Source organism: Centruroides sculpturatus, unplaced genomic scaffold (assembly GCF_000671375.1).
Source record: "Centruroides sculpturatus isolate CEXI.00-Female unplaced genomic scaffold, Cexi_2.0 scaffold755, whole genome shotgun sequence".
NCBI classification, from domain to species: Eukaryota; Metazoa; Arthropoda; class Arachnida; order Scorpiones; family Buthidae; genus Centruroides; species Centruroides sculpturatus.
The window spans coordinates 388631-403951 of record NW_019384882.1 but is presented as its reverse complement, the minus strand read 5'-3'; the positions used below and the strand labels follow the sequence as shown (position 1 = coordinate 403951).

Below are 15321 nucleotides of genomic sequence, written 5' to 3'. Positions count from 1 at the left end.
TCTTTTGTCGAAAATTTCTGAAATTTTACAGGGAAATTTGGGTATTGGGGATTTTTTTTTTTAAATAAAATTTGTCTCTATCCTTAAAATTAAGCTATTTGCCATGTAACAAATGGCGCCACACGGAATTTTTTACCCGGAAAAGTTACGCAACTTGTTGCTGGAAAGTTTTTATATAAGAATCGAATTAATGTACGTACAGTACATATAATTTTTCCAGTTGTATTAAAAACGAAATTGTATAAGATGTACTGTAGGTTATGAGATATAAAGAGAAGCCATTTTAGATATAAAAAAAGTGCACATAGTCATTCTAAATAATTATATCATCGAATTTTATGTTTGTACTTGTTTATTCGTATGTATATGTTACATAATATATGATATATGTCAAAATTAAAGAAAGCTTAATTAACAGCACATGTACAGTACAAACTGTTGAACCTGAAACGAACAGTACATTCTAAATCATTAAAGAAAATAATACCAATAATAAAATTACACATAAATTATGTGATTAACGTTATACAATCTTATTTATATTAACAACTTAAACTGTTATGACACTTTGAATTGCACAAGAGTTCCTTGCTTTTACAACTGCATTTAGTCGTGGAACATTTCTTTTTGCAATTACAGAGTGTATAGCCTTGCCCTCCACTTCTGGAATTAGTTGCAGCTGCTTCTCTCAGCGACATTTTCTTGAAAGAAATCTCATATATGGAAAGTAACTTTTCTTTACAAATTATGAACTGATTACGAGTATAAAGCTGCTTGAGGGTACCATTTTTGTTTGCTAGTTTATAAAAGTCGGAGTCTTCTTTTCCAATAACAACCGCCAACACATTTCGGGCATCTGTACGACCACGGTCGACATCAGGGACTTGTATTTGGAAGGTATCACGAATTTGAGCAGGAGGAAGTTTTCTTTTTGAGGTTCGTAACATTTTCGTTGCTTGCAGTAGAAGATTCTCTTTCGCGGCCGCTCTTTTTATAGAAATAAACTCGTGTTGTTCAATCAGAGTTTGATATGAAGATGTGGTAGGTTGCAGCTCTTCTTCAATATTTTCCTTTGGAATATGATTTTCGAAATGGTCACTGCTCAATTTTTTTTTTTTTTTTTTTTTTTTAAAGTATTAACAATTTTTTCTAGTTGTTCTCCGGTTTAATATTTGCGATTCGCTCGTCAGGCAAAGATGATTATGCTATGCCTCTTTTGGTTTAACATCTTCATAAGGACTTTGGCATATTCCTTCGTGGTATGTTGTGTTCTTGGCAAATTGAACAAAGGGCAAACCATCTAACCGTTCATTTGTATCGTTATCGTTCATCCATGCAGTTAACATATTCTGTATATCCTGATTGACCCTTTCAACTGAGCCTTGTGTTTGACTATGACGAGGCTTCCCGTGAACTATCTTAACATCTTTCCACATAGCGCATAGTTCGGATATGACTCGATATGAATTCGGATATGAATTCTCTACCATTATCTCAATGCAATATAGCTGAAGCACCAAATGTTAAAAATATTTCAAGAAGGTGATACTCTACTTCTTCAGCTGTCTGGGCAAACTTCGTTAAATGGTCTTGATATACTATTATGAACTTTTAATCTTCATCTCTGTGTTACTGCAGGTCTACCAGATCCACTTGACAGCTTGACTTTAACTCCGAACTGACCATTGGTTTCACAACAATACCTTTTATAGGTGCACTACGTTTAATTTGACATTTGTTTACATAAATTTAAATACAACATTGCAACTTAATATGTAACGTTTTTGTGACCTCAATCGCAGTAGAGGATTTAGCGAGAGAGAACAAACGACTTGGCGTTTTTGTCGCTTCTCTCTGGCTATGTCTTCTCGGCTTGTCAGAGCTTATCTGTGCTTGTCGACATTCACCGGAGAATATTGACATTCTCTAATTTCGGTCTTTCACGGTAACATATACATTAAAACGTAAACATTTAGTTCACGTTTTAATGTATACATACGACTCACGACTTACATTAATTATAATACAAAAATGAATGAATAGAAGATTAGTATCGTACTCACGTGTCATTTTCTAGAGTGTAGTCATAAATGACCTTAGGTGTAATATAAAAAGTGCGTAGTATGCAAACGTAAATGAATGAATGGCATTGTTAAAGCACCTCAATCGTTATAAGAGTCGCGCGACGTCGCGGCGATTCGCTTATAACGTTAATGAAATACATCATCACGTGTCGTCGTCGTTGTCTTATGAATAATAATTACAGTTCGTAGATAAACATAAATTATCTTGACCCCAATTTTATAATTTCCACTCATTAATCGAGACGAGACGTTGCCATCGTCATCGTGAAGATATAACCCGCATCTATTTGAATGTTTAAGTGCGAATTACGTGAAGGATAATCGTAATTATCCGAGTCATTTCTTCGCTCCAGATTCTACTTGTTTGTCTACCCGTTCCGCTTCAAACTGGAAAAACTTTTGCTAGAATGAAAGGAAAACTTCGACATATTTTTGAATACGTTCTAGTTGAGTAATTATTATAAACAAAATAAAAAAATTTAGAGCACTCGATAACCGATCAAGGCCTTTTTTTAAAATTAAATTGTCTCTATATTTTTCTATATAGGAGAATATATTATATATCTGATAAAGTTTCATTAATTTATTTGTAGATATAGAAGATTAACGTACTGATGAGCGACAAAAACAATGCAAAATTCGGTATTTTAAATGTACAGTATACTAAAAGAACCTTATTTAGTTATGGAAGAACGTTGGAATATTGTTAAATGAACCATCAAAAATTGCTTATAGGTAATTATTATAATTTTCTGCAAGAATTACTTTAAAATGATACCTAAATATAGAACATACAACAATATTTCACCATCTCACTTCAAACTCGTAAAGGAAAACGTGGAAATATTTCACTTATGAAGTTAAAAATTTATTATAAATGAAATTTTTAATAATTTTACACTCGTTATTTTTAAAAATATCGATTTTCTGGACTAAAAAAAATTAAATCTTTACGCCGAATCCTACATATTAGCGAAGTTTTAAACTTTAAAGTAAATGAATACAGCGTGACATTCAAACTTCCTTAAGTTATAAACAATATACTTAAGCACCTAAATTATGCAATAACAATTAGAATTCTATAGATTTTAAATATATAAAAAATTAATAATAATTTAGACATTGCCAACTATCGAAGCGTGACTACTACGCTCTTAAAAACAGTCGAATATGTCTATTTTTGGATACATTTTTCCTTTGTAATGAGCGCGAGTAGAAGTTTATGTTTCGTCATTTCAAATATTACCAATTTTCGTTCGATACAATAAAATTAAATTAGTATAAAATGTAAAAAAAAAATCCTTACATTGTTCATTCGACCTTATTCAGAGTGACGTCGGGTGTTAAACGAAATTAAAAATTTCGTTCAAGACCTTGAGATATGCGCACCTTTCTTTTAAAATCTGGTCTACGTATCCTTGCAAGAACTATCTTTAAAAAGCTCTAGAAATTAGGTTAAAGGTCATAATTTATAAACCATATTGTAACAGAAATTGGATCCTCGGATCGCGGTATCCTGGTAAGGACCAGCTTTAGAATAAGGTACGAAAAACTAGGTTAAAGACCAAACTTATACCACGAATACGGGTGTTAAATACCTATTTATACTTACGATACTCCGTTTCAAGTGGAACTAAATGAGAATTTCGCAACAATAAAGGTAGCAAATTTGCATAAAATAGAAAAGAATTAAAGAAAAAATGATGACTACGTTGAAAAATTTACGAGTATGTAAAAATTTTGTAGGTGAAATTTCCTTATTATACAGGAAAAATACGAATATTGTCATTTGAAGAATATAAAAGTTTGTAATGGCTTTAACCTAGTTTCAATTTTGCTAACAAAAGTACACAATTACTCCCCCTTAGGTCTACGTAAACTTCTGGTAAGCTGCAATTATTTCCTCCCCCCCTTTCGACAATGACTAGTCGTTTCGGTAAATCACTGTTTCGATTGCAATTCGCCAGCTCTTTGGTGCGACTGTCAGTTATCGAGTGCGAGTGTCGACGAAGGTCAAACGTGACGCACATTAATCTTATCGATACTTTACAGCGAGATGAACAAGAACATTGATCGAGGATGGGCATGGATCGTAGCTGTAGCGAGTTTTTGTACTATGTTTACCTCACTTGGGGTCTTTCGATCCACCAGTGTCATCTACGTGGCTCTAGTTGACGTTTTAAATGTCAGTAGAGAAAATGCTGCTTGGCCATTCACTTTGGCAGCATCCCTGCTATCTATTTTAGGTAAGTACTTGTAAAACATTCAAATAAATATAGTTTAAATAATAATTCAGAAACGTGCAAAGGTTATATTTTAACTGAAGGATGAACTTTGTACCTTCGACTACGAAGAGAACCATTTAACGTGTTGCAATTATTTCGAGCCGAAATTTATTCAATTATTCTTCATTATAATAATTAAATTTAGATAATAAATCGTTTTAAAATATTAATTTGTAATGTTTTTTTAAGATAGCAACGAGCAAGTATGCTTTCTTGAACTTGAATCCGCACTTAGTGTTGAAAGAAATCTGTTTACTTAGCCTTCTAAGAATAGTCATATTGTCGATCATAAAAATCTTTACGTAATTATAAAACTAACTCATTAATTATTCATTATAATTCATTATTTGGCTCGCTTCTTATCACATTTTTATGAAAGTCTTAAAACAAAATGAAATGTTTACCAAGGTGAAATTGTTATTATTTTTTTTTATGCACTTTAAAACACCCGTACAGACTTTTTAATAATGTTAAATTAACAAATATAGTTATAAGAATATATATTTTTCACTTTTAGGTGTATTCGTGGGAATTCTTGCTGAGTATTTTTCGATCAGGACACTCGTTTTTTATGGCACTCTTCTATCGTCTATCGGAGTGGCACTATGTTATACAGCCAATAATATCGTATTAATAGTAGTATATTTTGGAATTATCTTTGGTAAGTTAACTACTAAAACTCCTGAAATTAAATTCAGTTAATTAAATATACGAAATTCTAATGGTTCATAAGAGAAATTTCAATATTGCTCAATGTAATGATGAATTTATTTGTGATTAATTTAAAGAACTTTTTTTTTAAATTTTCGGTGAATAAATATACTTAAATTAATGTTTCCCAACATTTTCATACTTTACAGGTCTCATTTTACCATAATTAGAGGTCGTAATACTTAAAAATATGGCTTGCAATCTTGAGGGATTAGCGAGTTAACCTTTTGAAAAACTTTGATTTAAATGTTACGTAGGGCATAAATGGTGTATAAATATGATACAAATATATAAAATTTTCCCCTTATTTATTTAAATATCTCGTTTTAACATAATGAAAGGCTTCAAAACCCAAAAATACGGTTTGCAATCTTGAGGGATTAGCGAGCCACATTTTAAAAAAAAAACTATGGTTTAAGTACTTAGAAAGCTTAAAAATGTGAAGTAAATATTAAAAAAAAGCTTAAATAAGATATGTAAACTTTAAAAAATTCTCTAATTAAAAACAGAAATGTTATTATCATCATTATTTAAATATAATTACAACCATTCATGAGGAAAAACATGTAATTTCCAATTTTTCTCGTTATTTTGAAGAAAATCGAATAAGCGTAAAATGATGATTAAAAAAAATAAAAAAATATGTTTTAAACGAAAAATTATCAGATTTAAAAATAATTTAATTAATAATAATTTTAAAATAATTCGAATATTTGAAATTCTCTCATGACTCACATCGCGCTTAATTACAGTAAAATATACAACAATTCGGTAAAATTTAATTATTCATTTTTTATTTTATCAAATTTAAGTTTTTCATTAGTGTTTTTTTTTTGTACAAAAAATAATTATAATAATTTCAATCAGCTTTCTCCAATTTTTAATGAAGGAAAAAAAATAGATAGAAATTACTTCAGGCAATACGTGAGAAACATTAAAATATGAAAATGCGGTCCAGTTTCTCGTTTTGTATTCAAGACAGGAAGCAATTAATATCCTTGACTTTTCAATAAAATATCAATCTACCGGGTTACTCAATAGATATTAATAAGACAATGCAGTTGGGAATTTAAAATATAAACCGCATATTGTGGAAAAGTTGCAAAATTTTCAGGTTTCCTTCGTTAAAAACCAGATAAAAACTAAATAAAATTAACTTACAATATGGAAGACTCAAAACTTTTTTTACTTCTAAGTTACAGAAGTTATATTCAGTGATTTAGAAGTGACTCCTTATAAAGTGCCTTGTGTGTTTTGTATGGAGACTCTCCCCCCATTGAATCACCCTATAAAATCAATTTACATATTATGTGTTTTAAAACACTCATTTATACTAATTTGCATACGTTTTATTTCAGGAATAGGGTCCGGATTAGCCAAAAATTCTAACGTCATAGCAATTAACCAGTACTTTGTTAAATACAGAACCATGGCAACTGGCCTTTCACTCGCGGGTTCTTCTATAGGATCTTTCGTCTTACCACCTCTAACAGAATATTTAATGATCGAATACGGTTTAAGAGGAAGTTTCCTATTATTAAGTTCTGTTCTGGTACAAAGTTTGGTGACGGCCATGTTATTCAGACCCATTAAACAAAGCGCAAAACGTAATCGAGTAGAGATGGAGGACGTTGCCTTAGATGGGCTCGAATCGGAGAAGATGCTAAGCACCAAAGAGGAATCGAAGTTTCTTAAAATAATGAAAATGCTCTATCAACTGTTTAAAATACCCATTTTTTATGTAATTATATCGACCTTTTCTTTTAACATGTTTTGCTTCATTACCTATCAAACTGTGGTCGTCGATTATGCCTCAGATCGTTCTATAGCAGTAACCAGGGGTGTTTTTATTGTATCGGTTTTCTCATTTTCTGATTTATGCGGTAGATTAGCTTGTGGATGGATTACAGATTTAGGTTTCATGAAAAGAAAAAATTTAGTGGTCGTGTGCTGTTTCGGAATGGGAATACTATTCTTTTGTGTACCCCATTTTTCAAGTTTTACAATGATGCTCGTCATTGCGCTTTGTTTGGGCATCTTCACTGGTTGTCTGGTCGTTAACAGCTACGTTCTTTTTACAGAATATCTTGGTTTAACTAGGTTACCATTATCTTTAGGTTTAGGCAATACATTTTTTGGATTAATAAATTTTGCTGCACCCCTTTTAATAGGTAAGTGTTATATTTTATAATTCGATTATCATCATCATTATCTAGAAATTACAAGATTTAATGTTTATATTTTCAGGATATTTTAGAGACATCAAAGGTAGTTACGATCCAATATTTTACATATTAGGAGGAATGGAAATATTCCTTGGTTTATGCTGGATTATAGAACCCTTTTTAGTCGATGAAAATAAAATTGATAATTAATTTTTTTACATCATATTTTATCTATAAAAACTGGTTTATTTTTTAAATATTATTTCTTAATTATAGCGAGAGGTAAAACAATTTTCTTAAAATTTTTAATTAATAAATGAAAGTGATAAAATAATTAAAATTTAAAAATATTCGCATTCCATTATAAAAAAAATTGATGTAAAGTTCATTAGAAAAGCACGAAGGAATCTCTCAATTTGTCCTAATTTTATGCTTGACCTATTTGGAAATAACGTTAACGATAAACACGATAGAGTCCCGATTCTCATACAAACTGGAATGTTCTTGCAACTGTTCCACTTAAACGAGTGGCTTCTTTATTATAATTTACCTTATTGTTTAAATATGTAAAACACGAAAAAAAACAGCGCGAAACATATCATATATTTGTAAATTCATCATAAAAATTCACTAGCAATTTCAATATCTAAACACATCATTTCTTGGAGGCCATCGATCATATATGATGACATTGATACGAAGAAGAATTTTAATAAAGACATTCCTGCATTATATGTGTATTAAAAAAAAAAAACATTAAAAGCTGACACCATTACCAAGATGAAGCAATCACCTGGGTCATCTGTAAATATTTAGAAAGGAAAAGTACAAAGATCGTATGTAAAAGGTAGCAGACAGTCTGGAGTTGTTGTGCTTTGATGAATGTCATGGCAAGGAAAAACGATACAGATTCTAGAGATGGAGGGTGGGCGTGGGTTGTTGCCATTGCTTGTTTTGTCACCAATTTTATTTCTGTTGGATTTCTTAGATCGGGGAGTGTACTTTATGTTTCGTTTACACAAATTCTGGGATTAAGTCGAGTTCAATCGGCATGGCCGTTAAGTCTGATGGCTTCGGTGATGCATTTATCAGGTAATTTTTATATACAAATTACGCACTATTAAATTATTATAAAAGATTAATAAATAATACTTTCAGGACCCATATTTTCCTGTTTAATTCAATATCTCACCATTCGAAAATTGGTTATGATCGGTAGTGTTCTTTCAGCTTCTGGATGCATTCTTTGCTATTTTTCATTACATTTTATCTCTCTTATCTTGTTTTTGGGAATTGTTAACGGTAAGTTTTTTCGAAAATTTCTTCAACAATATTTTAAAATTTTATAATTAAAAATGTTTTTAGGTTTAGGTAATGGTCTCATCTATACTTTCAATCCGGTTATCATCAATATGCATTTTAATAAATATAAAACCACAGCAATGGGAATATTTAGAGGTGGTGCTTCGGTTGGATCGTTTGTACTTCCACCTTTACTAGAAATTCTAATTACTAATTACGGTCTGAAGGGATGCTTCTTACTCTTGGGTGGTGTTTTAATGCAGGGTATAGCCGCAGCTTGTTTGTATCGTCAACCTAAGAGCGTAGAAGAATCGCAGAAGACTGTCGACGATAAAGAAAACAAATGGAAGACCTTGAGAACCGCTGCAGAAGTTGGAAAAGATCCCATATTTTTGATCATTTCTATTAGCTTTGCCATATTCTTTTTGTTTATAAATATCTACGGGACAGTTATTGTCGACTTTGCAGTTGATAGAGAAGTTAGTACTACGTCTTCAGTGTTTCTAGTTTCAGCTTATGCTCTATCAGATATGTGTGGACGATTCGGATCAGGATGGATTGTGGATTTAGGAATTATGAAGAGAGTTAACGTTGTGGTCTTATGTTTTTTATCCATGGGATGTCTACTATGTGTACTACCTCAATTATGGAGTTACACGGTGATGATGGTTTTATCATCCATTCTTGGATTTCTTTCCGGATGCACGATTATTCAAGAATCAGTTTTTTTATCCGAATATCTAGGTATAAATAAATTACCAGCTGCAGTCGGTTTGAGTAATTTTATTACTGGATTGGTGGTATTGCTGGTTCAAGCACCAATAACAGGCAAGTACTGTAGTACATAAATTTAAATTATTATTTAATAATAACATTTCGAAATATAAGAAGATAAACATTTCATTTTCAAGTAAACTATTTCAAAAATATTACCAAGTTATTTATAAATTATCTTGTAATATAGGGTTTGGTTTGGTTTGACGGGTAACACATGGACGATTTGTCAAAAGGGGATGTGATCTAAGGGAAACTGTCCCCTATTTAAGTGTTAGACACGCAAAAAAAGCCGGAATTATCTCGTAGGAAGTTAATAATTAAAGGATTCTTAGCGAATAATACTATTTACCAATCATAATTAGGTAGAAAATTGATGACTAATTTGTCAAATCCTTTGTTTATTACGTAACTACCACTGTATGACGTCAGAATATGTAATTATTCTTGAAAGAGACAACGTAATTTACTTTACACAACGTAAATAGTAGAAAGTTTTATGTTGACGATTAAAGTATTCCATCAGATAAGTTATAAATACTTCATTTTAATATTTCGGAAATAAACTTTTACGAATAAAATGATTTTAAAACTTTTACAGAAATAAAATTATTAAAAGAAGTAAGCAACTTTCAAACTGGTCAATAATGGATCCCTGAAATATATTTGGAGATAAGAAAACAATCTTATCTTTATGGTCTTCTCTTAATATTCGTTTGACCTCGATATAGTGTACTTTTGTAGTTGATTTGCAACGTGACTCTCTCCACCCGATACCAATATTTCTGGATATTGTCAAGGACTTTTAGCATATTAAACAGGTCACCGAATATAAAATCTGATTGAGAAATAAATATTTTAGATGTTAAAATGCATTACTTTTGACTACCTCTACGATATCTTATGTGTAATTAAATATCTTATATCTATTGAATAATATAAATACGCTAGAAAAATAATATCATTCGATTAAATTTGAAATTGTATCATTTAAAATTTCATCGTTATTGAATACTAAAATAATAATTCTTTTAATACGTTTATTCGTCAACAGATAACACTAGCGTGTGCTCGCTTAAGTTCTTTTAAGTTTATCAGCCTATTGTACTTTTAGTTTCAAAATTTTCTTATTATAATTTCAGTTGAAAAAAAAATCTTAATTCGGTATACGAGATGAATTGAATACCATACGAACCATGAACACTGTAAGGATAGTTTATTTGGTTACCTCAACGCGACACATGGACGACTGCATCCTGAGAGGACTTTTATAGGAAACTGGTCTGTATCTGTGTGAAGAAAGGAAAAAAACTCCATAGTGCAAGCCCGTTGGCCAGGCGCGAATCCGCGACAAACTACTGTTCAGTGTTTTATCTACTCGGTTAAACACTATATTACAGTAGAAATTACACTGTGGTCTTGTCTCAAGGCGAGAATTGCATGTCAGACGGTACCACATAAATCTATGCTCCAGCCAAGAGTTCTAGACGATTATGCCTATACTTTTCTGGAGGACTTATGCCCTATACTTTTCTGGAGGACTTGGGATCAAATTCAGACGAGCAACTCAATTAATTTTTCATGGGAAGTCTGTTCCGAACGATATATCCGGAACAGACTATCCACCACCCGGCCACCTCCATTGTGGGCCTGAATAAAAACTTTCTTAGTAGCCGCAGAGCGAAAAGAACTTTGAAAAAGACTCGAATGATCATTTACAATTAACGGGAAAATGTACTTAAAATACAGTAGATCCTCGTTATATCACTCATCGAGGGAGACTAACCGAATGGATACATTGAGTATATCATCCAATGTATCTATCCATTATTGGCTAAAGCGTTTTTAAATTTAGAAGACCAAAAGCTAATGCAATATATTCGAATGAGCGATATAACGAGGGAAAACTTTATTTTATGCGTTTACTATTGTTACTATATGTATTAATAGTTAAAAATACTTCTGGCATCTAAGGATTAACGTAACCATTCGTCAATAGCAAAAACCTGTATGTATCAATCCTGCAAAAAAACAAGACACTACTGTATTTTATCCGTAACTTCTAAAAATAAAAAAGAAAATATAAATTGTTAAAAGTATATGTTTAAAAACAAGATAAATCAAGATATATTACGAAATGAATCGTACGATAAAACCACTGAACTCTGATTCGCGCCTGAAGACCACGTGAAGACCCTACCTAAATAGGGATTAGTTAGTTTCCCATAAAAATTCTTTCGGGAGCATCCTCCATAACGCTTTTACATTTATGGACTCAGGACATCTTAAAACGTCGAGAAATGCAAAAAAATTGGGCGTAATTTCTATATGTTAGTGTGTGCGGGGAGCACGATTTTATTCATCCTCTTTTAAGCTTAATAACTCCTTTGTTTTTTGTCGAAAATTTCTGAAATTTTGCAGGGAGGTTTTTTTATTACGGTGATTGATGCCATTAAATTTGGGTGGTTAAAGGTAGAGGAGGTGGAGAGATAATGGAGATCGCATGTAGCGTCGGATTTAATGACAATTTTACTCGTTATTAGCCTTTACAATATTTTTTTTTAATAAAACTTATCCCTACCCTCAAAATTAAGCTTTTCGTCATTTTATAACAGTTAAAAATATAAAAAGATTTAAAATATAATCTAATAACAGATAGCACCACTAAAATTTTAAATGTTGCCTGAAAAGTTGAGCAACCTGTTGCTGGTTTATTTAAAAAAGTAATTTTTCAAATTAGATCTTATTAGATCTTCCCCCTGAAAATAGTGAAGAGAGTGGAAAAATCCACTCTTTTCTGTTTAGAGTGAATTTTTCCTGGTTTTCTTCACGTGTCTAACAATAAATAGGGGCCACTTTCCCATATAAAGTTGATAATTCCGTTTTATATGAATTCCATGTTGTACGAGTCACTTAGATTTTACAAATACGTGAGCCGTTCACAGCCTGGTACACGTATTTGTAAAATCTAAGTGACTCGTACAACATGGATTTCATATAAAACGGAATTATCAACAGTGTTATAGGGGTGTCTACTGTATTTACTTGCACTATAATTCATGTCGGTACAGATCCTATTGAGAATCGGTTCTCTTTCAGATAGATAAAAATTGATAATTACTTTTGAAAATTTGTTTATAATTTATGTTATTTGGATGGATTTATCTTTTTTTTACACTTATTTTTGTGTGAGGACTATTTTTATATAGTATATTAAACTCTAAGTTTATATCATTATCTGTAAATCTAGTTTAAAATAAACTTTTTACGTGTTTATCGAATGAAATTGAAGTTTATGTGATGACACTTTATCAATTAGATACGAACACGAAACAAACTTAAAAGGAAACTTGAAATTTGATTTTTTTTATTGTTAAAAATGTTGAAATTTCAGTTTTATATATAGATTTATTATACAATTTTCATGTAGTCTATAAGTATAATTTAAAATTTAATGCATTTGAAGAACAATTATAATTTAAACCCACGTACTAGGGTTGATAAAGTACGGCAACACAACGCACGAGCAATCTGCCAAGGAATAATGCCCACCGAAGAACCTTCTACGGGACTCTAAATTGGACCCTATTTAGGTGTTAGACACGTTAAAAAACCACAAACCCAGCCCATTAGTTAGGACGTAAACTCGCAACGAAGTAATGCAGTGTTTTATCTACTCACCTGGATTGAAAATATCAATAGAATAATGTTAACAGAATAATTTTAAGAGGAATGAACTTGTATTTCTTAATGCCAGTGACTTGCCATAAAATGCTAGATTTTTTTTGTTTTTTTGCTGAATAGACAAGCGTACATACATTTCATCTACACTGTACAGTGTTGTAGCCTATATATTGGAATTACAATAATTTTATTTAGAGAGTAAGTATAAAGAAAATAAAAATGCTAATAACTAGTAGAATCTTCGTTAAGTCCTATCCTACTCGATCCTTCTCTATTTCTCCACTCTTGAGACCTTTAAAGGATTTCGGTATTCTGAAGGATGTATATAGGAGGAAAGTCTTCCTTATAGCAAACTATAGATCCTTAAGACATTGTCTAATGTAAATAGATTAAAATAATTTAATATAAAATAAATTTTAATAATAAATTTAATTTTTTATTACAGGACACTTTAGAGAAAAGATTGGAAGATATGATTATTTATTTTATCTCTTAGCTTCGCTTTTGTTTGCTTGCGCATTTCTGTGGATATTGGAGCCTCTTATACAAAGAATTCGTGATAAAAATCTTCAGTGTGATACAAAATTGTAAATATCCAAGAAAATTTATTAATTTGATCATTGTTTAAATTATTTTTTATATTAAATAAACGTAACTAGTTACACGTTGTTGCTTTTAATTAAAAAAAAAATTAAATTATGCTTATTTTATGAAGGTTTTCTGAAATTTTCCTTACTCTCTTAACATTTATTCCATAAATATCTATTTTTTAAAACATATCTCAAAAGAATATTCAATCATCTTTCGGACCCACCAGTGCTTGGATAAAACCGCTGGACACTGATGGTCGTGGGTTCGTGCCCTTTCAACGGGCTGGCCATTTGAAAAATGGTCAATTCTATGAAAGGCAGATCGTCCACGTGTCGCGTTTTCGTGTACGAATAAAATCTAAATGAAACCTGAACACGAATTCACTTTAAGTTCGTCATCTTTTCGTGTAGTCCAGTGGCGTGCCGTTATTGGAAGTGATGGATGCGCCGCTTCCCTTGTATTTTCTAAAAAATAAATACGTATTAATTTTAATTATATGAAAATAATCGCACAATATTTTATTATAACCGCATTATGTATCTTATTACAAATTTCTATACTACACGTGAAAAAAAACGATAAAATTGCTATTGTATATTCGAATATTAGTGATGGAGTGGAAGCGCTTTATCGTCAGCATCCAAAAAGCCAGATTCGCGCATTCGCTTCACAGAGCACCAACCTCACCCGGTTTAGCCGGTGGAAGCCTAGGACCTCGGGTGGATGCTACACGTATACTGCATCCAATTCTATCAAGGACCGGTTCTGGGTTGTTAGACACCTGCCCGCTAGATATTTGGCCGCCCTCGCCCGATTACGCCAATCGCGAGTAGATTTATAACTTAACCCAACCGATAAGAATTTACTGGTACGTTTTTACGATAGTTCTGTATAGTTGACAGGAGTTAAAAAAATCCATTAAAATATTTGATATTTTTATTCCGCTCTCCGATTTTATATCGCTCACGGATTTCAATGTTAAACCAGTGATATTGCGATTTTGTATGTCCCATCTTTAAGGGGGTGTAGAAGAAAACGTGTACAATTCTTGTATAATGTGAAAAAAATTAACTATTACTTTGACAGTGTGATTTACAACTAAATTTAACGAATGAGAGAGATGCACGGGGTACAGAAAAGGCTATAGAATTTATTTTCCTTAAATTTACAATTTATGTATCCGTTGCCATAAAAATTTGTCTTTCCACTTTTTTCCCGAGACTACAAATATTCGTATACAAAGTAACCGGTTTCGACTTATTTCTACTTAAGAAGTACAGTAGTTAAATAATTAAGAGATTAGGGAATTAGGGACATAAATAAAACCCTGCACCCTTGGGATTTGGCTGCCCGCGTGAATGCACGCAACGCACATTTAGCAGGACCGTCTCTGATTCCAGTCGTAGAGAGCTATTTGACTAAGTGGTTAATATTTAAAGAATAAACAATATTTTATGTTATTTTTATGTACGTTTCTTTACAAAGCTATATTTAATTATAATTTTCTTTAAAAATACATTCGTACAATTGAAGAATATTTTGTACCAGGTATATATATCCACCACATATTTTATATCACCGAGTAAGTTTTTATAATTTTATTTTTTATTTTAGCACATATCGTGGCTAGCGATTCAGAATGTTATTGCGATATTGAAAATTTATTTTAAAAAAGTTTTGGCTCGAGATCATGTATTAACATTTAAAAGAGGTTGAATAGGTTGT

The 15321-nt window shown here is 31.5% G+C and overlaps 1 protein-coding gene across 1 annotated transcript; it reads left to right on the top strand.

Moving 5' to 3' along the window:
• Nucleotides 1–4001: 4001 nt before the first annotated feature.
• Nucleotides 4002–13651, top strand: LOC111631047 (monocarboxylate transporter 12-like). The gene is made up of 8 exons (XM_023375239.1): nt 4002–4330; nt 4887–5030; nt 6439–7251; nt 7328–7428; nt 8097–8337; nt 8404–8547; nt 8611–9375; nt 13451–13651. Exons 1-8 carry the CDS (start codon nt 4141–4143, stop codon nt 13594–13596), a joined length of 2544 nt encoding a protein of 847 aa, XP_023231007.1. The 5' UTR covers nt 4002–4140; the 3' UTR covers nt 13597–13651.
• The last annotated feature ends 1670 nt before the right edge of the window (nt 13652–15321 follow it).